The 25488-nt window shown below is 37.2% G+C and overlaps 1 protein-coding gene across 1 annotated transcript; it reads right to left on the minus strand.

The window, feature by feature from the left end:
* Positions 1-2676: 2676 nt before the first annotated feature.
* On the minus strand, positions 2677-25071 carry LOC140159466 (uncharacterized). Its single transcript, XM_072182952.1, has 14 exons — positions 24957-25071; positions 21227-22090; positions 20555-20728; positions 19685-19891; positions 18050-18185; positions 17190-17356; positions 15800-16051; positions 14815-15757; positions 14120-14225; positions 13245-13395; positions 11876-12041; positions 9201-9420; positions 7810-7909; positions 2677-7305 (listed from the first exon to the last, which is right to left on the minus strand). Exons 2-14 carry the CDS (start codon positions 22076-22078, stop codon positions 6154-6156), a joined length of 4626 nt encoding a protein of 1541 aa, XP_072039053.1. The 5' UTR covers positions 22079-22090; positions 24957-25071; the 3' UTR covers positions 2677-6153.
* Positions 25072-25488: the final 417 nt, after the last annotated feature.

Below are 25488 nucleotides of genomic sequence, written 5' to 3' on the forward strand. Positions count from 1 at the left end.
GAACTGCAGTTAATTATTTAAAAACAATGCAAAAAAAATAAAAAAAGTTTGACATTTTGACGGTGTCTGGAATATAATTTTCATTTTTACTGTAAACATGGTATGTGTCACCATTACCCAAAGCCAAGTCCGAAAAGTAAAAGTAAACATTCAGTTGCAATGAGACTTTAAATTAACGTTTTGTCATCTGGATTAACAAGGGAGGACAATCGGTAAAAGGAACACCCATTCTACTGCACCGCGTATACAAAAATAGTATGGCCTTGGACACACACAATGGCTTAGAGCTATTGTGGTTTGGAAAATTACTCCCTAAAAATATCATTGATTAATGTTTTGCTTCAACTAGTTTTAGGGAAGTGTTTCATTCGTTGTCGACGGAAATAATTTACATGCTAAGAAAGATTAGTATTTCAGCTAAATGGTGGTAGGTCCCTTTACTTCAATAGGCCTATATTTACTGATTTATGAGCGATCTTCAAAAATCCATAAAAACAGGCAGTAGCTCTTAAACAAAACAATTTTTAATTTTTTAGTACCCGCTGTTAGCCTCGGAAAGGCTTCACACACCATATATTAAAAATTTAAACAATTTGGATAAATGAAGCATATGAGGAAATTCATTTATCGACATGGATGTTTTCTAAAATTGGCCAAATTTGAAGCGCGCCCTTTTCAATTCACTGTTATGCTTGCATGCATAGTGTAGCAGAATTATTGTGCAGCCACTGTGACATACCTACTATTAGCCCAATTACTCAGAATAACAATCTCACGAAAATATCAAGGTATCATTTACAAAATTATACATATCTTGAAAAGTATTGATGCTATGTATATAATTTTGGTATCGTTTTAAAGCTTATTGTCCCGTGCTTACATTTTTATGCAAATTATAAAATGTCACAAATGCGACTTGTTCCTGATTTTGTCAGAACGGGTCACATATTATGTATTCAATTAAGTTTTGGTAGCTTTACTTTTCTTGCAAAAATAATCATTGTGATTTAATGTTATGTATTTTACTACAGTAAAGTCCTACAACTTTGTAAAAGTAGGTAATAGAACCAAATTAGTTTGATCCATCAATCGATCATCGCAGTAGTGCTTGTTCATTATAAAATCAATTGACAATGATCTTTGTATGTAATATTTACTAATTAATACTTGAATTTACCATTAATTCCAATTAATTAGTTGATAGTTCATTAATAACAAGCATCAAAGCAACATCAGTTGACCTAAACATTGTAGGTTGTGCAGCTCTGTGGTACTTTTAATAATTGCACCTCCAGACACTAGTTAGCCTCATTCATCAAAGCAGCTCAGCTTTTGGACTCAAAATAAATATCGCTAAAACAGAAGTCCAGGCCATATGCAAAGAGGACACCCATCTTTACATCACAATTGACAATACCCAGCTTCTGCAGGTGGAGGAGTTCACATACCTGGGAGGAAAGATCACCCAAAAAGGATCCTGCTCAGAAGAAATAAAACTTCGAACAGGCAAAGCCCTAGGAGCTGTGCAGAGACTACAGAGTATCTGGAGTGCTAAGGACATCAAACCAACACCAAGATTGAGCTTTACAAGGTCCTTGTTTTGTCAATATTGCTATCTGGAGCAGAAACCTGGACATTGAAAAAAGAGGATGAGAATCGACTGCTCACTTTTGAGATGATGTGCCTTAGGAAGATAATGGGAGTAACACGGAGAGACAGGATCCGAAACACCATCATCCGCAAAACCCTGGGTGTTGAATTTTCCATCTTGGACAGAATAACCCGGAAGAGACTGCATTATTTTGGCCACGTCCAGAGAATGCCTCCCTCACGCCTTCAACGATGGCCTTTGAATGTCACATCCAGGGAGTCAGACCTAGAGGAAGACCACCAAAGAGGTGGAGAAAGTGCCTGCTAGCTGACTGCAAAAGAACTAACCTAAACTCCATAGTAAATGCCAGCCGTACAGCAGATGACAGAACAGTTTGGCGGGACATTGTGATGCGGATGCCACCACCCAACCCCCAGTTGGAGTGAACGGCATAGGTCAAGGTAGGTCAAGGTCAGTGGCATAGCCAGGTGTTCAGGGGAGGCACACAAACTTGTTAAAGTACCAACAGAAATATTTTTTTACCGACTGGACTTGAGAATGGTTGACCCCAATTATTTTTGCCCAAGGAGGGTGGGGTCAGTCTCCTAAATACAGCACTTTAGTTTGAAATATAGGATGTCATCAAACTTTTGGTTTGTTCCCTTACTTATGTTGTGATTTGTTGAAAGCTTAATGAAATAAACCCTTGGCTGATGCGTAAATGCATCAACTGGGGCACAGTGAATACATGAAGTTTCTATTTTTGCAATTGAAACCCTATGTGACCTGCTCCCACAAAATGAGCATAAAATCGCAAGTTGGTAGTTTGAACTAGTTTTGAGATGTTCTTTGTTTGACCTGCACCTGTACAAGCCAGTAGTATGTATGTCCTTTGTGAATGCCCATTGTGCCCCATTCACAAAGGACATATACTGGTTTGCAGAATGCCAAATTCACAGAGACATACAACTGGCTTGTTCAGGTGTGTGTCAAACATCAACTCAGCAGCCAAGGGCTATATCAACTTGTGACTTTAGGCTCTTTTGTGAGAGCAGGCAATAGTTACTGTAAGAAACAAAATGATATCATTTAATGTCAGCTGAACTGAACATTCAGTAGGTTTTATTGCATCTAATGCAAATACAAAATAGTCTGTACATCATTCAATTTTTTTTACAAATCACCAGTTTTCACTGTGATTACAATAATTTTAGACCAATTAAACTGGTCATTATTATGATTGGTAAATAACCATGGATCAATTGTTGCCACTTATAAGTTCATAAATGCATATCACTTGTTGAGAGAGAAATCGGACTCAATAATGCATACGCCCTGAGATGATATGTCCAATGCACAAGCCCTACTGTACGCTGGTGAAGTGCATTGGACGCATCAATATTCAACCAAGCACAACATTATGTCTAATTTCTCAAAGGATCCGCATTTATTTACCTCATACACGACAAAGAATTTCTGCAATTTTTTATAACAAAATACTAAAACCGTTCGGAAATTTGACCAATATCAATGCACCCACCTTCCAAGGCAATGGAATAAATATGAATGCACGATGCACAAGAGCAATTTTACAATATTTGTGTATTTTTCTAACCGCTTTTCCGATGGGTTATGTTGTTCTACAACAGTATGAAACATTAATTGCAAAAATCCATGGCAAGTCACAAGATCACTGTACAAGTGGTCATTTTTGCGAGTCTTAATTTTGCAAATTGAGGTTGGATTGTGAGCTTAACACACAAATATGAACTTTTGTCATATTATAACATTGTCAAGGCATGAATTTCATGCACATACCAATAGACGAATCTCACAAGCCAAGTGATGGTGAGAATTTAGTCGGCCATGACTGGGTCCCCGGCGCACCATACTGGTGTTGTTACTGCCCAATTGGGTGGATTAAAGGCGCTTAAAAATCGATGTTATGTTGTATTGTGTTGTAAACTTTCATCATTCTATTATCTATGTGTAACACGGGTGATGAAATGCAGTTTAAAATCCCCGCCAAGGACGCATCATTTCATATTTTATGTAGGATATACACTACGGGGGCCCAGCTATGGCTGTCATTGAGGTGTAGGAATGTGTGAAATGAGATTCGTCTATTTTTTCCTTGAAGGTGGATGCATTAATATATTCAGATCATTTTAATGACACTTTTTGCTATTAAAAAAGTCACAGGTTTCTTTAAGTATTAAATATGAAAAGCTGCTGAAGAATTTAGACAAATCAATGAACTTCCAGTTAGGGATGAAATCAAAACTTGACCGGCAGTTGACTGTTGGTTCCCATTGTTTGACCGCCCGTTCCCATTGTTTAGAACAATAGAAACCAGACGGAACTGGCGGTCAACAGCTGGTCGAGTTTTGATTTCATCCCTTAATGTTTAGTGAGTAAAGGTATTGTTTTTAGCCACTGCCGTGCATCTATCGTCTCATATAACATGGGCGACATCGTTCGAGTTGTTTTACGCTAATAATAATGGTGCTGCCTGTGACTTATGTGAGACGATAGATGCACAGCAGCAGCTAACTAGATATGTCACGGTTTCCGACGCAAGACATCGATTGGGATGCCTCCACCATGGGACGATTTAAATTTGGAAAGATATTATAACAGCTAAATGTCAAACTGTATGAGTGGTAAACAAACAAATATAACCTCAAATGACCTTTGACCTCTGTCTGTGACCTTGGATACCACCAACACATGATGATACCCAAAATGCAGCAAGTTTGGTTGCATTAGGATTTTTAAAAACTGTTCATATGAGACCATATCTTAACTAAGGCCCTTCACACTTATTAGTTTCCTGTTAAAGATTTTGAAAAAGGAACGAGGCCACTTTTAAGTTTTAATTATTAATTATCTATTATTTTCTTTATTTAGAACAATTACAAGCAACCTTCAACTCATTTTGACTAGAGCGGGCATTAAATTATTTCACAACAATATTTGATTTTATAAATAAGTGAAAGTGGAGTTGTACTCCTTGTTTATTCATCATTATTGTTGATATTATGGTATTAAAGTCAGAAAATGGCAAGAGGTAATTGAAAGTTATTTTAATGGAGAAAATCAGAAACAAAAATAAAATAATTAATTATTTTGTGATTTACAATTTTGGACGGGGGCGGTAAACAGAAAACTAATAATTAAGTGCGAAGGGCCTAAAGGTTGTAAATAATGGTATTTTACAAGTTGACCTCAAATGACCTTCAACCTTATTCTCATTCTTAAACACTTCAATTCAAATAAAAATATTAATCATATAATGAATTTTAATCAAATTAAATCCTACATTTGACAAGGAATAACCCTGGGCTTAAAATCAATCAGTCCTGTTGTTGCTATGTGCCTCTGATTGGTTCAAATAGCAAGTATGCATATAGCATCAACACGCACATGCTGAACCGTATTATATCATTATCATTCCATATGATAAGGCAAAGAACCAATAAGATTGCAGGAACTTTCTGAAGTGTTTAAAAATAACGTGTGTCCAATGCATAAGTTCCACAGGAATAGATGCATGACAATCTTAAGAGGCATGCATTTATCAAAATTTTCTCTTATCAAGAAATGGGTCCATGCCACTATAAAAGTTCCCTATCACTGTGCAAAATGACAGCTATTCAAATACAGTTTTCTGGTAGATGGCTCATTTAAGACAGACCACCACGATATGCTAATTAGGGTCAGGGGTTACGGGGGTTAGGGTTAGTAACCCCTGACCCTAATTAGCATATTGTGATGGTTAAAAATGAGACATTTACCAGTTTTCTCACCTATAATATTGGTTGATTCAAATCTTAATTTTCTTTGAAGACCATTATCTAGGGTAGTTATAAAAGGTGGGAAAAGGTAGGTCAAGTATAAAATGTTGATAGACAACCAGTCGAATGGGGTCGATGGTTTTAAATCACCAAGACCTGAATCCATATTACTTTTGTAGCTTTTTGAAAAGTGTTTTACAAGATTTTTGTGTTTGCTTGGTTATTTATGATTTGACAACAAATTTAGCCCTAAACACAAGTTTTTATAGAATTTTCTTTTTTCAATTTGGAGAGGCCACATGTTTTATTTTTCATCAAAAAATTTCAAAGCACAGACTTTCTGAAAATTGATGTCATGGATGTAGAAGTCATAGTAATTTATAGTCAGTTACCTACTTGTGGTACAGGAGCAGTATTTGCAGACAACATCTAAAACATGCATCAAAAACTGGTAATAAGTGGCAAGTACCAAGCATAATGTGTCCAAACAATTGGATTGATCCATTTGAAATCCACACCCCACTGGGGAAGATTTAAAAGTATGGAAGATTTTAGAATTCCTTGCAAAATTTACTCACTTGAGGTAAAATTGTGTAAACTTCATAATGGATTTTTATAAATTTTAACAATTTTCAATAGAATTTAGCACAAAACATGCAAATATTCCAGCTGTATAGTTTTAATCAAAGATAGCAATGAAATCTTCCACAGGGGGGGGCTTTAAATGGAATTACCCATTGGACACTAGAATGAAGTATGCCTCTCTCATAAGTCTGCAAACATATCCTCATTTTTCTTAGCATTTCTTCTAGTCCTTCTTTTCCTCCCTCTTGTTGAGTCTGTTTGAGAATCATTGTGCGTATCTGTTATTGCACTTGTGCTGCTAGCGCCTTCCTCCAATACTGCGCCTTTTTCTTTTTGCTGAGAATCATTGTTCTCTTCCTCCCCTTTGTCTGTCTTGTTTTGATTCCCACCTACTCCAATGTTAACCCACTTACTCTTGGGTGATTTCCCTGATTTACCTTTTGATGACTTTGTCGTCTCTTTACCTCCTTTTGTGGAGGCAGCATTGTTTTCCAGTCCTGCATCCCCTTTTGAGGCAGCAACATTGCTGTCAAGTTCTGTACCCCCTTTAGAGGAGGCAACATTGTTTTCAAGTCCTGAATCCACTGGTTCCGGTACAATTACACTCTCAGGTCCAGTACTATTCTCTGCAGGAGTATCATCTCCATTGTTTTCACTTTCTTTATTGTTTTCATCTTTACCACCTGTCTCCCATCGTGTACCTTTCCTTGCACTTGTCCTTGTGTCCCTACTTTGATCACCAGAGGCACTCACCTCCATGGCTTCCTCAACATCATCATCATCATCCCCATCATCAAGAACTACCGAACTGGTAGGCAACTGTTCTTTCACTTTTTTCGGTTGTAATTTCATTTGTATCTTTGGTCTTGTTTCTGTGGCTGGATTGGGTGCAGCAGTAGCTATTAAAGTAGCTGCAGTTACCGTAGATGTTGTTGATGTACTACTTATTGACACAGTATCTGTTTGGATTGTACTTGAGGATGGAGATGATGAAGGGAATTGTACCTCAACAGGTGACAATGGGTTATCTTCACTACCGGGTGACAGGATCTCAATGCAGTCCTCCTGCGCATCAGCTTCATTGTCACCATCTGCTGGTTTGCTCATGACGTCATCCAATGCTTCAGTTCCACCGCTTACCCATTGTGTCGGCATGTTGGAATTCGAAGACGACGCTCCTCCACTCTCTTGCTGCTGGACCTTGTCAAACCTTGCTTTCGCTCTCTGCCATCGCTGATTTTTACGTCCTTGAGTCATGTACTGTGCTTGGTCCATGGACACGCCGACTCCTGCACCGAGGCCTGCATTCTTGTTGTGAACCAGCACTTGAATCTAGTTGGGGGAAAAAATTATGTTAATGCACAACATTATCACTTGCATATGAACTCAAAATATCAAATTCGTAAGAATTCAATGCTTCTGTAAATTAAATTAAATAACTTCTTGAAGTTAGGAAACATAACTCTAGTCATTATTACAAAAGTTTACTTTTTAAAAAAGCCTACAATGTTATTAGCATATCTATAAAGTTATTAACAGAACAAGTTTTTATGGTAGCAAAGAAGAGGGAACAACATTTTATACTTTTTGAACCAAACTATCACTTGTCCACCCTATATGATATTTGGGGCACCCTGTATATCAATTTACGAGTTGCAAAATTGTCTTCCTTACACTTTTATCTTTATGATGATATAAAAATTGTAGGTTTCTGACAAATCTGAGATGAATTACAATCATTTTTGTGTGAAAGCATGTTTGGCCTCCAATTCACTGCAAATGACCCTATTTTTATTTATTGTGCGTATAATACATGTAGGAAATTATCCAACTTACCGGTTCTTTGATGCCACTGTCTCCTTTTCCAAGTCCTTTGCCTTCCTTCCATCCCATCTTCTCTAGCATTTTACGTCCAACGTTAGTGTCACTGATGGCTCTGTTGACAATTGTTAAACAGAAATTTGAGTATTAAACTTGTAATCCGAGGCACAGACCTTTAACTGTTATTATTTTAATGAAACCCACTCACTCAAGAAAGAACAATGTAAACCTGAACTGCATCATGAAACACACAAGTCTGGGTATATAAAAAAAATATCTCGCTACATTATTTATCGATGACGCTCTTCCGCCTTGATCACGTTTTATCATGATCAATTTATATTCCTGGTCGACCCCCCATGCTTATTGCAGAGCAACTCAAGGACAACTATGCATGTGGCTCTCTCATTTACCTGTTAAACCTGATGAACAATATCCATGTTTAGTTAAAGTTAGGAATGCCTTAGTATTTTGGAATGAGTTGAAGAAGAACAATACCTTGCTGGTAAGTAGAAATAAGTTTGGTTACGTAACACCTTGCAAGTCGACTCTTATTTTGGAGGCAAGGGCATTTTAACTAGGACTGTAATTGACTGATAACATTACATTTCAATTATACGTCAAGTGCAAAAGGTGCTGAGCTTATTCAATACCTGGTGTAACACACCCCTTCAACATAGACAAGCATTCATCGATATGATTTTTAACATCACCATCTAAAGTAAATTTGTTAATACTTTTGTGGTCTTTGTTGTGTGTTAAGCATACACGAGTATTAATGCAGAAGTGCTAAACAATCACATTGTCGACAATCATTGGCTGATCAACGGTATTGACAACAAGACGTTTGACCCATTGGTCATCAGCGCGTCAACCACACCTCTTCTACTCGATCGATAAACACCAGCAAGTACATGGACTACAAATGTATCAAACAATTTACTTTATTTTTCACCGTACCACACTTAGATTAAAATTGCAAACCCCATGGGCGCTACTGGCCAAATTAGCAGCCTGTAAGAACTATTTAGATCGGTTACATAGAGAACTAAAGAGATGCCACTCAAGTTTCACTCAAAAAACCTGAAACAGGTGAGAAAAACATGACAAGCCATGCAAATGCAGGACAAAAAGCCAAAGGGGCTGAAAATAAATAAAAATGCAGGAATTTGGACTTGCAAAAAACCTGTTAAAACCTGAAAAGTGGCATCTCTGAGACTATATCATTTATTGAACCAATCATAGATATGGTAAGAATAATCAGTGGGGCTGATGGAGATCAAACTGAAAATTACTAGGATATCTAAAAGCTCTTATTTTGATTGGTTACTCAGATGACCATATCACATAACTAGCCAATCAGAGGCACTGTAAGAAAGGCAGTAGTGTCCATGGGGTTAACTTACCTATCAACTGAAGCAGGTGCATCATCAGGCTGATAGGGATTATCACTACCAACAGTTTTCCTCCTAGCCCCAGCTCTATCAACATATGATGAGTTACTGCTAGATGGGTCCTGCTGTTGCACATAATTGTCTCTTGCAAGATTATACTTCTTCTTTAGTTTTCTCAGCTCCTTTCTGCGCATTTGTTCCTTATCTGCTGCCGAGACGACGGTGTATGTAACTGAAAGCCAGATGACCAAAAGAAATATGTTAAATATGTTACCATATTTTTGTACACATTTTTTCAAACATAGCAGATTGATTAAAGAAAATACATCCATTACTTCAGTCTCTGCTGACCTCCACATTTCAGAGGTACATAATGATCTCCATAAGCCTGGTTGACAAATTTGACAAACCAAACTATTTATAGTTGATGATGTTGGTTTGTTTACATGTCATCAAAAAAGGTCCTTAGTGTGAATTCACAAAAGAGTGTGCTTTGAGTTGAATAAGTATACTAATGAAAAACATAATCTGAAAGAATGTCACCTATGCACACTTTACAGGAATTTGCTGATCACTGTTGCCCAAGACACACCATATAAACCCTGTCTATGCTCAAGTGTCTGAGTCATGTCATACACAGTACGTGACATTCCAGCCTGTCACAGAGGAAGAAGTTTGTAAAGTCATATCCGAATCTCCGACTAAGACTTGCAATTTGGATCCCATCCCCACGTGTCTTTTAAAGCAAGAATTACTCGAGGTGTTGCTTCCCGCTATTACAAGACTCGTGGCGCTTACGCCGCCCAGGGTCAGTTTCCTGCTTCATTTAAGAAAGCATGTGTGATTCCACTCATCAAGAAACCCAATGCAGACCGTAGCGATCTCAAAACTATCGTCCTATATCGAACTTGAGCTTTATCTCAAAGGTCACTGAGAGAGTTGTCGCGTCTGCACTTCAAAATTACCTGAAACTAATGGACTGTATGCAAGTAGGCAATCGGCCTACCGTAGGTGTCATAGTACCGAAACTGCCCTTGTAAGAGTTCACAATGATCTCCTGAGAGCTCTTGATGAAGGGAAAGAAGGTATTCTTGTCCTGCTTGACTTTTCGAGCGCCTTTGATGTCATCAACCATCAAAAATTTCTTAATCGGCTCACCCGAAGGTATGGTATCGGCGGAAGAGTGCACGACTGGTTTGCATCGTATATATCTGGGCGAATGCAAGAAGTTATAATCGGCAATCAAGTCTCGGAACTGCAACAGTTACATCAAGGTGTTCCTCAAGGCTCGGTAGTTGGCCCACTCTGCTTTGCTATGTACGCCGGGCCTTTGCAGGACATTATCAACATGCACGGACTTGAATGTATGAAATACGCTGATGATACCCAGATATACATTGTGTCCAAAATGTCTGAAAGATCAACAAAGCTTTCACAGCTGGAACAGTGCATAAGAGACATCAAAGCGTGGACAGTTGAAAATAGACTCCTGCTGAATGATGAAAAAACCGAAGTTATGCACATCTCGTCAAGATTTCGCAATCATCTACTCTCGCAAGTCACAATCGCTTCTGCTTCTGTAAACACCGTCTCAAGCGCCAGGAACCTTGGAGTTGTTATGGATGACTCTCTTCAAATGACAAAGCACGTTAACAACATCTGCCGTGTTGCGTCCATGTCGTCGGAAAATCGGTCAAATACGCGATTATCTCGACCAATGTGCTGCAGAAAGACTTGTCCACGCATTTATCACTTCACGTCTGGACAACTGTAACAGTTTGTTATTCGGCCTTCCAGATTCGCAGATCTGTAAGCTGCAGCGTATTCAAAACATGGCCGCCAGACTTGTTACCAGGAAAAGAAAGTACGATCACATAACCCCAATCCTAGACTCATTGCACTGGCTTCCTGTAAAGAAGCGTGTCATTTACAAATGCCTTTTACTTACATATAAGGCACTTCACGGTCTTGCACCATTTTACATAAGTGAACTTATTCAACCGCATATTCCAAGCCGCAGTGGTCTTCGTTCTGCAGATCAAAACCTTCTCTGTGTCCCGCGATATGCCACCATTTCTTACGGACTTCGGTCTTTTTGCTGTCGCGGCCCGAGATTGTGGAATCAATTGCCCTTGAACATTAAGAATGCTGCCACCATCTCGCAGTTCAAGGGCCTACTCAAGACTCATCTGTTCCGGTTAACCATCACGGACTGGCTCGTTTAATTCACTGTTTGCTGGACTCATGTTATTCTCTGATTTGTCTATTTTGATTTATTGTGTAATTTACTTATCATGCTTATGTACTTATGCTTGCCTTTGTGGTAGGCCTGTGTCTTTTATATGGTTGCCAATATGATATGTCTTTTACTTTTGTATATATATTTTATATGCTTGCCAATATTGTTATCATTGTTGTAGCTTAAGATAGTACTTTTAAGATATTTTATATTTGTAGTTTAGTATATCATTGTAAGGTGCCTTGAGGTCAGTTCTGGCATAAGGCGCCACATAAATGCGTTTTTATTATTATTATTATTATTTATTTAGCAACCACTTATTTTGCAGCTAAGAACAGAGAATAACACCTTTATACTGATTGAGTAACCTGACTGCTTAACAGTCTCAATAATTTTGACTTACAGCCTTGGCATGCAGTGACTTGAGCATTAGTGAGAACATACACACCTTGATTATTTTCTGGGTTGAGTTGTGCTATAAGTGCCTGTACTTGTCCTGGTTCACATTCATCACATGTGTCAGTACCCGGATGGATGTGTACCCTCAGTGTAGTACTGCCTACTGTGAGGTAATCTTTGTGTGATACTGGATGGGGCTCACTCACAGAACGAGCCTGAAAATATAAACACATTAATAACATGATTGAAGTTTAAAATTTATGATCCAAACACAGTGTTCATATATACGCGCTATATAACAGCATGTGTGATTGGTCGATAGGCGGGCATAAGCTAGGTATATGCCTGGCTTTCCGGTCGTAAACAAGCCATATTAGAACCAATGGACGCTTGGGAGTACGATGTACGCACATATGCACGCAAGCTATTTATGCAAAGCGCGAGTGATGAACGCGAAGTTCACACACATCCAAACACAATGGACTAATGAGGAGGTAAACATTTTCTCACAATTAGCGATGGAAAAACTTTTTAAAAGGATAAGGAACTGGTAGTTTTTAGTCTAAAATAATGGTATTTTTAATTGTGGAGGATATTGACAGCACGCAGAATGTTGCGTATATATGAACGGTGTTCATTCAGATATTTTCATGACTAAACGTTGTTTATGCCCTTGGGCATAAACCATCATTTAGTCATGAAAATATATGAATTTATTCCCATCTCAGAACTTTCTGATGGTGTATCCATCTTTCATCTGCAACAGTGATATGTGATCTGCATCTTCAGGTAATGACTTTTTTGACAATGATCCTTCATAAGTTTTGTAGATTCCTGTAAGTCTGCACCTGCCCCCGTCCTTGTGGAGTGAAGGCTTATTAACAACCCCACAACTTTCGCCTTTAGTTAGTTGTGATATGTGGTGTGTAGCAGTTAATCATCCGTGGAGAAATTTATTTTTTTCACGAATTTCCTAAACAACATATGTAAATTTGATGATCCAACAAGGATAATATTGGTAACACTCCATACTTTGTGATTCTGAGTTTCAATTAGGATATTCATCCTTGCAAGTAAAGGCAAGGAGCGAAACTACAATCAACAAAATTAATGTGGGCACACTCTGGCATACTAAATGTAAATCACCACCCCTCTCCCCCAGTTCAATGTTGATGAAAGCACTTTTTTTCCATTGGGCTCTCCAGGCTCCCCAACATTGATTGAGGGGGAATGGGGGAGGGAAGGGGAAAGAAGGTTTGTACTTCTCCTCAAACATAGTTATACTAATTTCACTGAACCATCAGAGCAACAATGAAGAGTTCCAACATATTGTCAAGGTGTGCCAACTATTAATTTTGTTGATTGTAGCTCCAGTGCCAATGTTTCAGAAACACCCTGTACAATATAAATATATTTACCTTTGATAGCATTTTTCCATTAATGAGTGTCCCATTCTGGCTGCCCAAGTCTGTAATACTGTACTGTTTCAAGACATCATTGTATTTAATCTGTGCATGCTGTTTGCTTACACCAAGCTCTGGTATGGTTACCACATGATTACTGCCCTCTCTAGGTTAACAAACAAAGTCAAACAAATTGAAAACGGTGATCAATAGAATTTTGTTTCGCACATTTGTGATCTGTTAAAATGATATCTGTTACAAAAATTCCTTTATTTAGGCCATCGGTGCTTGGTTCTATTTATGAAATATCAAGTAACTGAATATTGTTAGTTGATAACATTTGATCTTTGTATTTAATGCATTGACCAATACAAATTTAGCATTAATTCTGATTAATTAATCGATAGTTCATTAATTATAAGCATCAACGGCCGACTCAATGATCAAACAAATTTGGATCATGGCCATTAATTTGTCCCAACCAAGTTAAACTATATATTTTACTGATGCTTAAAGCCTTAAAGGAAACATAAGGGTTTTTAGAAGTTGTTTGCTCTGGGTGGGATTCAAACCTGAGACACCTAACATGCCAAGCACTATGTCGACAATTAGCCACGGGTCTTTCGCTGGCCGGGCCAATGAAAGCATGAATATACTTATCCTATACTTAGGATGATTGCATCATCACATCATGTGAGATGCACACACACACAGTGCATATATCAAGTAGTACTTTGTAGTACTCAGGCGTGCTGGGTTAAAATTAACAAATTGCTTGGGAAAATAAGTCTATGGATAATAACAAAACCATCCCAAACCTGCAACATTTGATTGATTTAACAAATAAGATCTTGTTTTCTTTCAATTCACCCATTTTATCTTGGCCTCACCTGCCAATGGTACCTCCAGTACAAGTAACAACAAACAATGATCCCAGCTGTATCTTGTCTGACCTGGTAACAATCATCCTGATGCATGGAGGGAATTCCTGTCTCACTGCATATGAATAAATTAGATCAAATAATATAAATAAACATGTTTCTAGTCACAAAAAGAGAGAGGTCTGATGCTCACCTGTTCCCCAGCACAATTAAATTAATCTATCGTACCTTGATGGCGAAACGTATTGGTGTATCCTTTGTGTAAGATGATTAATAAAATATCACAGAAAATTGTGCATAATTTATATAATGTATATGCTAAGTTCTGTGCTCTCTTCCCCCAAGGATAACCCAAGTACCTCCATCAACTACCATGACTGTTGAGGTGCCAATTACCGTATCATCAAATGTTGTTGATGCTACAACAGTTCATACAGCTGGGAAGCATATAAATTAAGGAATGGAAACTTACATTTCTCATTAAAGCTGTTATATTGTGATTATAGTTTGCAGTCCAATAACAACTGACTGATAAAACTTAACTGATTTAAGTGTTTGGAAGTTTTTTATTTTGAGGGAAAAATACAACATGTAACATTTTTAAATGGTGTCATCTTTACCAAGTTGAAGAAATCAAATCCAATTTTCATACTGCATCTCTCTCAATCAAATTAAAACTAATTCTACTTTTCATCATCACTTACCCGCCACAACTTCCGCTATCACATCACTCTCGCACTCTGAGCTCTCCTCACTGGAGGAAAAATCTGCTGAACTATCAGACAGTTCGCCTTCCTCCATCTCCGAATCGTCATCCTCTGAATCAAGTATGGTGATTTCTTCAATGTCTTCCTTTCTCTTGCTCTCAACCTCCATAATTTCATCGTCACCTACGATGCGAGATTCTTCATCAGGAGACCCTTCTGTAGCCTTTTCTGAAACAGGTGGGGTTGTCTTATCACCGGATGCTCCTGCTGCTGCTGCTGTAACTGATGCTGCTGTTGCTGTAACTGATGTTGTTGCTTCATCATTTTCTTTGTCTCCTTGGGGTTGAGCAGTTTGTTCTGATTCTGGTCCTTGCTTTTCTACTTCTGTATTACTTTCCTGTAAAGAACCCTCTTTTGCGGATGCTTCTGTCTCTTTACTTTTGACTTGTTCAGAATCAGAGCAGGCATCATCATCAGACTGCTTGTTGTCGGCTGGATCTTTACAAGTCTCATTTTCAGCCTCTGCACTTGACAAACTTTCTTTATCCTTGGTCTTTTCTTTGTTTGTTTGCTTTGTCTTCTCTTTCTCATTCATCTCCTCTTGCGTTTTGTTTTCAGAATTGTTTGCATCTTTCTGTTCACTTGAGCTTGTTTTCGATGACTTCTTAGATGCTTTCTTTTGGCTAGTTTTCTCTTTCGGAGATGATGATGATTTTGAATTATCTGCATCTTTTGATTTGCTTTGCTCATCTTTTGAAGTCAATTCTTTGTCATCTGTCTCCTTGTTAGTTGGGTCCTCACTTGTAGTGGTTGTATGAGGTGCTTTTTTTCCTTTTGTTGATTTACGTCTTGATTTCTTGGGTCTTTTGTTCTCTGGACTGTCATCATCAAGGACCTCTATAACCTCGCATTCCATACCGTCTTCACCAACTTCCCTCTGCTGTCAGATAATGCCACAATGAGCACAAATTCAGATGTTCACAGCAGTATTGATGAAACCCGACAGATGGATGGACGGATGGAGCAAGAGTTTTGGAAGAAAAAGAAGAAAAAACAACAATAAATAATTACAATTTTGCATACCGATAGGTTGGTAGTTTCTCGTAGGTTGACCCTGGTAGGCAACTTGGCTAGGTGATGATGGTGACCCGGAAGTAGTACTCAGATCTGACCAGGAAGTGATACTCAAATTGGACATGGCTGCCTCGAGGTCATTGTACTCTGGCGTAGATTCCTTGTAAAAACACAGGCATTATGACCAAAACTAAACAATTTGAATCTATAAGACCTGTGCAAAATATCAGTATTTTTGTGCAAGTAGGAATACCTACTAACTGATATCTTTTACAGCACGAAGTATAGGAAATATATTCTGCTTGCATTTAACTAGAATGACAGCATTTGGTTATACATTATATACACTGCAAACATTAAAAAGTTATAAGGTATTGGCCTAAAAATTTTGTTAAAAAAGTTTGTTTTAAATGTTAAAGTAGTGTTCACTTCATGCCGTCAGGGCTCTTGAGTATCTCTTGTATCCTTTTGTTGTTTTCTTTATGTCAAAGAATGTGAAATAAAGTTTATCTTACGATAAATACCATAGTTGTTTCAACCTTGAATACAAGACAAGAGATTTAAGCGAGACTAATTTGACAACTCAGAGCTCCTTTTGTGAATGTGTCTGCTTGAGGTTTTACACCCTTGCATTCATGTGACCTTTATTCCTATTCATTCCTATTTCAAGTGCCTAGACAGAACTAAGTCATGCAATGTGATTTTGCTTTTATTTTATTTATAGCCATAATATTTTCGTACACACAAAACATTGACATAAAGTGTAAAGAACTGTTAAAGAAAGTAAACCACTTTAACCACATAAAGGTTAGACTTGTCCTTTATAAAGGTGTTTTGCCATTTTGGAACTATTTCACCAGTTATTTGGTTTCTTCCATAGATCTAAAATAAAAGAATTTTGTCATTTGTGTTGAGCAAGAAAAGTGCTAAAATCAATGTCCTGCGAAAATGTCCAGTTATTAGCAAGCATTATCATTTTCTTTGGTTCGTCCGAAGATCGGTAGTGACGTAGTTGCATATTTTGCTGCTCGCTGTATTAAATCAAGTGCGTGAAGTTAATGTTGAGCATCCACGCACACATACAAGGGTGGTTTGTAGGCATGCTTACAGTCCAATCAAGAAAAAGCATTGACGTCACTACCGAACTTGAGGTGAACAAAAGAATAGTGTAAAGACTTTCATTAAGGGACAACATAGCTTAAAAAGAATATAATGCTCATTGCTCATAATCTGTATTTTACATCGTGCACCTGCTAACAGGGATGATGGACTCATAGCGACATAACAACTCTCCTTACCCTTTGCCTCCTATCTTTCTTGCGTTTCCCCCTCCTTGGTCTGTCTGATACAAGAGGTAACATGCCAGTAGGGTCAACGGTGACTTGCGAGTGAAACTGATAGGTTCTACTGCCTTGATCATAGTAGTAGTACACACCAGTGTTAGGGTCATAATACAAATGGTTAAAAAAAAAAAAAAAATCACACATAAAGAAGAATATATGATAGAAATCCGGTGTTATGAAAAACAGAAAATTGCTTTTACACATTTGCTTGTTATGCTATTTTTCACCCCAATGTGGCAGTGACATCAGTGTGCAGTTTATTGGGCTCAGCTTCAAATTGCCTGCATTCACTCAAAGCGCTAGCGTACACAGGCACATGTTTTAAGATGCTGCATGGATACGCTTCACTGCCACATTGGGTGAAAAATACTATAGTTTCTTTGTATTTTATTTACTGGTGTTGCTTTCAACCAAGTCATAGAGGGTAAATTATGTAAATAAAAAAAAATGAACTGGCTTACCAAGTAAGAGGAAGAAAAATAATGAACCCTATTTGAAATTTCAATTCAAATCTTTTGAGCAATATTGACATTGCACACCTGTATTGGATAGTGTCCCTTTAAAATGAGAATTTAACCACTTTCCTCAGAATTAACTAATTTACATACAGCGGATTCGAACTTAACACCCTCAAATCGACCTATAACACCTCTCACAATCCTTTTGTGTATTTTGTTTATGGTTCCCTAATATACGTCACCTCTGTAGTGAAGTTACACTTTGCGCTAATTTGAAAATTTGATATTCACACTCAATACACTTGCTGTAAGTTAATCCAACTCTTACAACAAGATAAATAATCCCCGAGTTACTTACAGGGTCATAGTAGTATCCAGTCGAGTAGTCGTAATACAGACCAGAAGTTTGATCTAGCACATAACCCGAGTTGGATAAAGCAGCTTCAGCAGTAGCCTTTAAACTATCTGCAAGAGACTGGTGATGATGGTCATCCTGGATTAATGGTATGCAAGAAAAATACTAGAATCAATGGGATAATATAAACTGATTCTAATAACATAATATTAGAAGGAAGTGCAAAATAATCACATACTTTCTATACAAATATTCTTAACAGATTATCCCTTGTACCGGTACTGAATGATAATAACATTGTAAATTCAGTTTGTTCTTTATCAACTACTCTTAACTGTAGCCCCATTAATCCCCCCCCTGATTTGCTGATTTGGTAATTCCCTAGACTGTGCAATTCTCTGCAGGGTTCGCGTTTTAATGCGTCATTGCGTGCCCTGGACTAAAATTTTGAAAACGGGTAAATTTGGACGCACTGAATTTGAAATCCAAGGAGGTTAGGGGGTCCAAAAAATCTCAACTGGACGCATCCAAATCGCAGCCTGATTTGCTGTGTAGAAATAAAAATCCTCCCCATTTAACAATGTTAACTATTTATTCACATAAAGGTGTCATTTATTTTCAAAATCGGCCACAAAAAGTGATTGTTTTTCGGAAAATCCAAGGCTGGGCGCCATCAATTTTCAGTTCTCATCGTTGCCGGTCATTATTTTAGCATTCCAAAACTTTCAGAAAGTCCGGCATTCTAGGCTCCAAATTGCATAATATGCACATCATTTTCCAAACAACTGTACCCCTAAAATGGTGAATTATGGACTAATTTACTTCAATAATTAATATATCACAGTAATACTGATTTGTGAAGTAGAATTTACAGTAACTGCAGCATTTGGCCGTATCGCGAACTTTATGAGATCGAGTCCACCATCTTGGATTTTATGTAAATAACAATGACGTCATTGGTAAATAAAAATATACTGCCCTCTATAGGCAGTAGGCGGTAGACATGGAATATATAGATGATATAAAATTGAATTGAATTGAATTGAATTGAATTGAATTGAATTGAATTGAATTGAATTGAATTGAATTGAATTGAATTAAGTTAAGTTAAGTTAAGTAAATTAAGTTAAGTTAAGTTAAGTTAAGTTAAGTTAAGTTAAGTTAAGTTAAGTTAAGTTAAGTTAAATTAAATTACATTAAAATAAAAATTAACTTTTTTGGTATTTTTCTTTTTTTTTCAATTTTTAAAGATTTTGGGGTTTTGGACCCTTTGTTTTTAGGTTTGGACGCCCTGTTTTCAGACTAAAGGGGGGTTTAAGGGGTCTAAATAATTTCCACTGGACCCCCTATTTTGACCAGGCACCGCTAACCCTGATTCTCTGACTGACAGACAAAAAGTGGGGGGGGGGGGTCATGTACATTTTCATTTGATTAACAGGATAATATTTTCAGGTCTGGAAAAATGTGGAATCCAGGAAGCTCATTCCAGGGAAATTGTACGATTTCTTTTTTATCTTCCTGGGAAAAAAACTCTTTTTACATTACAGAATATTTTTTGAATCCACAAAAATTAGTTCAGTATTTTTCTGGAATCAGGAGTAAATAAGTTGCAAGTTTGCCGTTGTACACTCACTCACCCCATATCCCCAGCCTCCATGACCTCTACTGCTTCCTATTCCCAATCCACCTGTTGATGTGCTTGGTATTTCAATGACATCATCATGATCAGCTTCTGCCAGTGCTCCTCCTGATGATTCTGTTGGCATGGTTTGACAACCAACTTCTGCAAATGTTTTCTTGGCTGCTTTACGAAAACGATGCACTTCTTTCTTGAGGTGTTTTACCTGAAAGTAAACCAAAAGCTTGAAATTACTTGCAATAGGCCCATATCAAATGCTACATATTTTTCTATATTTTTCATATTTTTTCTACTCAAGGTTTATTAGAAGCAAATATTTGTGATATTACTTGATTTTAACTCCAAGCTGCATTAACTTAATAACTGATACATGATTGTGTAATCACAATTGCTGCCCAATTTAGCTCACTTTTGGCTAAGATTGTTGGGAGGGGGTATTTAATATTATGACAATGCTATGAAATGTCTTCTTACTATTGTGAAACAGAGAAAACAGAGGACAAAGTGGCAACCTGTTAAGGATTATGGAAATAAAAACAATTATAATCATCTTTACTTTTAATACCCATAAAAGGATCATTCCTGTGGGTTTTTTAAATCTTATTCTTCCATATGTAAATGCCATGATAATTTATCCATGTTCAATCTCCAGTATTAATTACAATCATTCATACTACAGTGGAAACTCATTATAACGAAGTTGTCAGGGACAGAGAAATTAGTTCTTTATATCCAAATTTCGTTATATCAGGGTTGTAAAACAATAAATAACAAAAGAATTTTGTATCTTGGTTCTGGAAAAATACTTCTTTATAACAGGGTTTTTCTTGTATCAGATTTCGTTATAATGAGGTTTTACTGTACATACCCTTCTTCTCAAATCATAGTTGTAACTCTCAGCACTCTCTTTATGTCGTCTTGACCTGTTTAGTTTCTTCTCTGCTCTTGTCAGCTTCTTCCGCGTCTCCTCTAACTCTGATTGCAAACTGGTAACCTTCTTGGTGAGATCTTGGATCTTGGCTTCATAAGATAGAAAACCATCCTGAAATATGAAGTACATGAATAATAAATAATGTAATTTTTATAGTACTTACATGTACCTTACATAGAGTGCAAATTGTGCTCTATCAGGCTTAGAGATTATATATATCTTTCCTTTAAAGTTGTAATTGACATATTCATGACAGCTTGGCAAATTCATTCGTTGACCTTCCTGTCCAAACTGACAAGACCATTTGGCAGCAATTCACAGATGAAGCTAACAAGAATTTCGCTATTTCTTTATAATACTTGTAAAATGTGGCAACTACACACCAAATACTAGTCAATAATATTTGTGATCTAAGGGAACAAATCAAGTTTGATGATGTCCTGAAAACAAAAGACCTTTCATTAGGGTGGGGTGGGGGTCAGCCTCCTATAAACTAAAACACCTTCATTTTGATTTATCATCATTCCTCAAATGGATGCAATGTCCTAAACAAATTACAATATATTTGAACAGGAAATGTATACTATCATACAACAAAAAATAATTTACCTTATTAGGAGCATGATCAGCTTCCCCCACTTTTTCTTCTCTCAAATCGCCCACTGTATTTCCCTCCTCCTCATAGTCAGGCTCCACATCATGTATCTCTTGAACACCTTCATCATCATCACTTCTTCCTCCACTGTCATGCCCTTTACCCTCATCTTCTGCATCAAGATCAATGCTTTCAAAGATTTCTTGGTCAGAGTCTTCTTGATTGTCATGCTTTGCAGGCTGGTTATCTTCTGAAAGTTCTGAACTTGTTGTGGATTTAGATTGTTCTTGCTTGTCCTTGCTTTCGGCAATTGTCTGATTTACCGATACAGGTTCATCTACCAGACTTTCCATATTATCAGTCAATTTAGAAGCATCCTCAGGTTCAGCTTGTCCTTCATTTACATTTGTTGACCCTGGAACAGATTCTTTATCACTGGCTGCTTTACTACCAGAAACAGTTTGCTCTACACTACCAGGGTCCACACTCTGTCCCTCCTTATCTGAGAGCTCTTTTGTTGCTTCATCCATATTTGAAGCACTCTCCACAGTGACAATCTTGGGATTGGATGTGGATTCATCACACTGGTCCTTAACACTGCTGTCATTTATCATCTCATCAGTTTTTTCTTGACTATTTTCAGAGCTACTGACAGCCTCATTTGTTGGTTCAACACTGACACTGTCTGTAGCAGGTTCTGATTTGTTACGGACACTAGTGACATCATTGTCGCTTGTTTCTTTGGCCCCTTTACCATCACCTACATCATTGATGATGTTACTATGACTGGCATCACAACTGTTTTCATTTGAAGAGTTGCTCATTTTACTGGAACCAGCTTCAATCTCCATTGGTTCTTCCTCCATATTGCCAAGTTCCTGTAGACACAAAAAATGAAATGAAAAGTCACAGTGACAGCCAAGTGAAAAAAAATCACTGACCATTCAGGATTTGAATCTGAGACCTCTGGATCACCACACCCATCAATTGATGCTCTACCAACTAGGCTAAATGCCCTTCTAATAAAAGCCCCCCCCCCCCATCTATTTCCAATGCCAATGAAGAGTCTACATTGGAGAGACAGGCCGTTTATTCAAAACTAGACTGTTTGAACACAAAACTGAAGCCGAAAAATTAAGTTCTAAAAATTTTACCAGATCACAAAGAAAGTCATCTACATCCCAAATTCACAAATCGGCAATAATTGAGCATGTCACAGCCAGCAATCATGTTATCAACTGGGACGAGGCAACAATCATAGATCAAGAGGCACACAAAACCACTGTCGTGCATCATGAATTGGGGTATAGGAAAAGGCAGAGGTGTTACATTTTTTCCATTTTTTTCAGGACTTTTTGTACCAGATCTCAAGAATGGAGAGGGATACTGAACTAGCTAGTTTTGGTCTCATTTTGTTGCTAATTTTATAGCTCAAAAACTTCCCACTTTATTTACTTCTTGAGATATTGTAATTCAAACAATGTGAAGTCAGGGGTGGGGGATCCTACGGTTGAGGCTCCTACGGTTGAGGCATAGGAAATTTTTATTTTTAGTGAATCACAAAAATATTTCATAAGGCGATAGAAACAAATTGGTTCGATCTTTCGATCGACCATCGATGCTTGGTCGATCCTTATCATTTATGAAATCAAATAATTTACTGTTGTTAATTGGGATAAAATAGTAATTTGTGCATGGAGTGATAGTAACCAATATAAATTTAGCGTTAATTCCGATTAATTAGTTAATATTCATTAATAACAACCATCGAAGCAGGATCGCCGGTCGATCCAAAGATCGAACAAATGCCTAACCCAGCAAGGTATTGAGATGGATTATTATGTACCGGGTACCGTACTATTATTTTGGTATTTGTGTCTAGTTTGAAATGTGACCAGTTTTACTCCAAGCTAAGTTAATTTGTTGCAAGTATGCTGCATAAATGTGTCATGGGTTCTAGGCTTTTCATATATACGTTACTGTGTTAAGTATTCATTTATGCTCAGAAGGTCATATTTCTTGAAGGAGTTACTCTAAATGCTGTAAAAGTTAACATTTTTTGGTCGAAAATTTGATGCAGAATTCAAATATGCCACTGGTTTTTGTATAGGGCATGGAGGAAAAAAGTTTTAATTGATGATAATGTAATAAAAATCATAAACATTATGTACGACTTTTGAACGCCCTGTATCTCAGTTGACCTTGATGACTTGGGGATGATTTGAAGTGACCACCAATTATAACCATTTGATAATGTAATACCAGCAATGTGGAAAAAGAGAAATAATGTAGCACCAAAATAATGTACTCTTTTACTGAAGGAGCAAAGTTTAACAAGCCATAACTCTGCTTCTAGATCGTTTGAAGTCAAATGATATATCATTGTACAACTTATGATATATATTTTCTAAACACGGAAGAAAACAAAATTGACCAGGGGCCGACTTTACGAGCGTTTCGACATGGACGGTCACATATGCAGGTGACTTTGATTCTGTGCAGGTAACTTTTCAAATGTACACAGTTGGAATCTAAAATATATACAATGTGTAGGTATGCCAGGTGAATTCAAATTTGCCATCAAACTGCATCATTTTATATATCAAATTAAAGCCCTTGAGTAAAGAAAGCCAAAACTGAAAACCTTTTTGTCATAGCACTTTCCGTAGCAAAGTTACATCTTGTCAAAGATTGACTTTCATCAAAAAGATTCAGCTTACAAAACAGCATTTTGGTGGTGTTTCTAGATCTTAGTCTAATGATGATAGCAGCTTTTCTATGTGGAACTGCTATCAAAATCCCTCTAAAATTCCATGTGCGAGTGTCTCATCACCATAAAAAATCATATATTTGGGTCAAGTGAAGTATAGACAACATATTTATGTAGGTTTCCTTGACCTACCTGTACTTTTAAATTTCTATGTAAAAAATATGTATTGTGTTCTAGGCGACTTTGGCCGACTAACAAATGAGTTAATTAAGGTTTGCCTGGTATACCTACAATGTGCCTCTATACAGGGGAAAGAAGAATTGTGCCTCTAATTTCTAAATCAAAGAAGTAATATAAATATCCCTTATGAAATTACACCTATTTTTACTTTTCATCTGTAAAAAAGATGATTAGATTCACGGCACAAACTTTTTATTTTAAATTGTGTGTAACTGTAAGTTACTTTCACTTTGTGCATGTAGATTTTCTATGTTACCTGCACAAATGCAAGTAACTTTTTTCTGGTAAATCGAACACTGGTTGAATATATCACATTTTTAACATACGATTTAAAAATTGTTATGGTGAAAATGCAGTAAAATATATGCGTTTAAAGAAAACAGCAATCGCCGCTGAGTGTATTGAATTTCCAGTCAGTGTATTGAAAACAAAACCTGGGTTTTACCATGTTTACCTGACAACAAATCAAATTTTCTTGTAATGGCAACATCATATGGGGTACCGGTACTAAAGCATGCGCAATTTATCGAAATCGTAAAAACGTGTAGAATAGAAACTCTGTGGTATCTCATATCGTGTAAATGATATGCTTAGCCTGAGTCGCTCGGCCTATCTCGAACAAAAGCCATGCGTAGCTATTGAAAAACAAGTGGATTTACCGTACTATCACAGCAATTTTCGACACGAAGATAGGGATAACGACGCTGTGCACACCTTCAAATCAAACTTGAACTTGAGGAGCTAGGAAGGAGCCAATCAACAGGCTTGCAAAATAAGAATTAACGTTTACTGACCTTCAGCACTAGCAGATCTGCTCTTGCAAGTCCAGCTTATCCCTTGCTGTCAAATCAACAATTATTTATAGCAAGATCAGAGATTGAGTGAGAGTCAGTGTGAGTGTGTCTCATGGTCTGCTGCAACCAATGCAATGTCTGGTAAAAATGTCATGAAGTTCAACCATAATCTGCGGGAGTGAAAGCAAACATATCTTTGTTAGATTGCATGTCTGAAAATTCCAAAATAACTGAAATCAACGAAAAATTCATTTATTAAAATGATCGTTGCATACAAGCCTTAAAATTCGATGCTTTAGGTCGACAATCTGGACAAAACAATTCTTCTATCGTCCATTTTCCTTGATTGACTGGCATTTACATGACATGTGGGGGCAGTGTTTGGGCTAAAACATTTTTTATAGGTAACCTTAGTTTAAATCCGAAACTTGTACACCTAATTTTTTGACTTTACAATCAATTATATATTAAAAATAGAAATAATAATATAATAATCTTTCAAATAAAAGCATAACAAGGCTGATTCATTTGA

The sequence above is a fragment of the Amphiura filiformis genome, chromosome 8, assembly GCF_039555335.1.
Source record: "Amphiura filiformis chromosome 8, Afil_fr2py, whole genome shotgun sequence".
NCBI lineage: Eukaryota > Metazoa > Echinodermata > Ophiuroidea > Amphilepidida > Amphiuridae > Amphiura > Amphiura filiformis.

Bases quoted from the DNA above. Each gene is read 5' to 3' on its own strand.
- LOC140159466 (XM_072182952.1), bottom strand. From the start codon at position 22,078: ATGGAGGAAGAACCAATGGAGATTGAAGCTGGTTCCAGTAAAATGAGC. The intron at 13,396-14,119 runs GTGAGGCCAAGA...TTGTTAACCTAG, and splicing joins ACTGGAGGTACCATTGGCAG to AGAGGGCAGTAATCATGTGG. The intron at 9,421-11,875 runs GTGTGTATGTTC...TCTGGCTTTCAG, and splicing joins CAACCCAGAAAATAATCAAG to TTACATACACCGTCGTCTCG.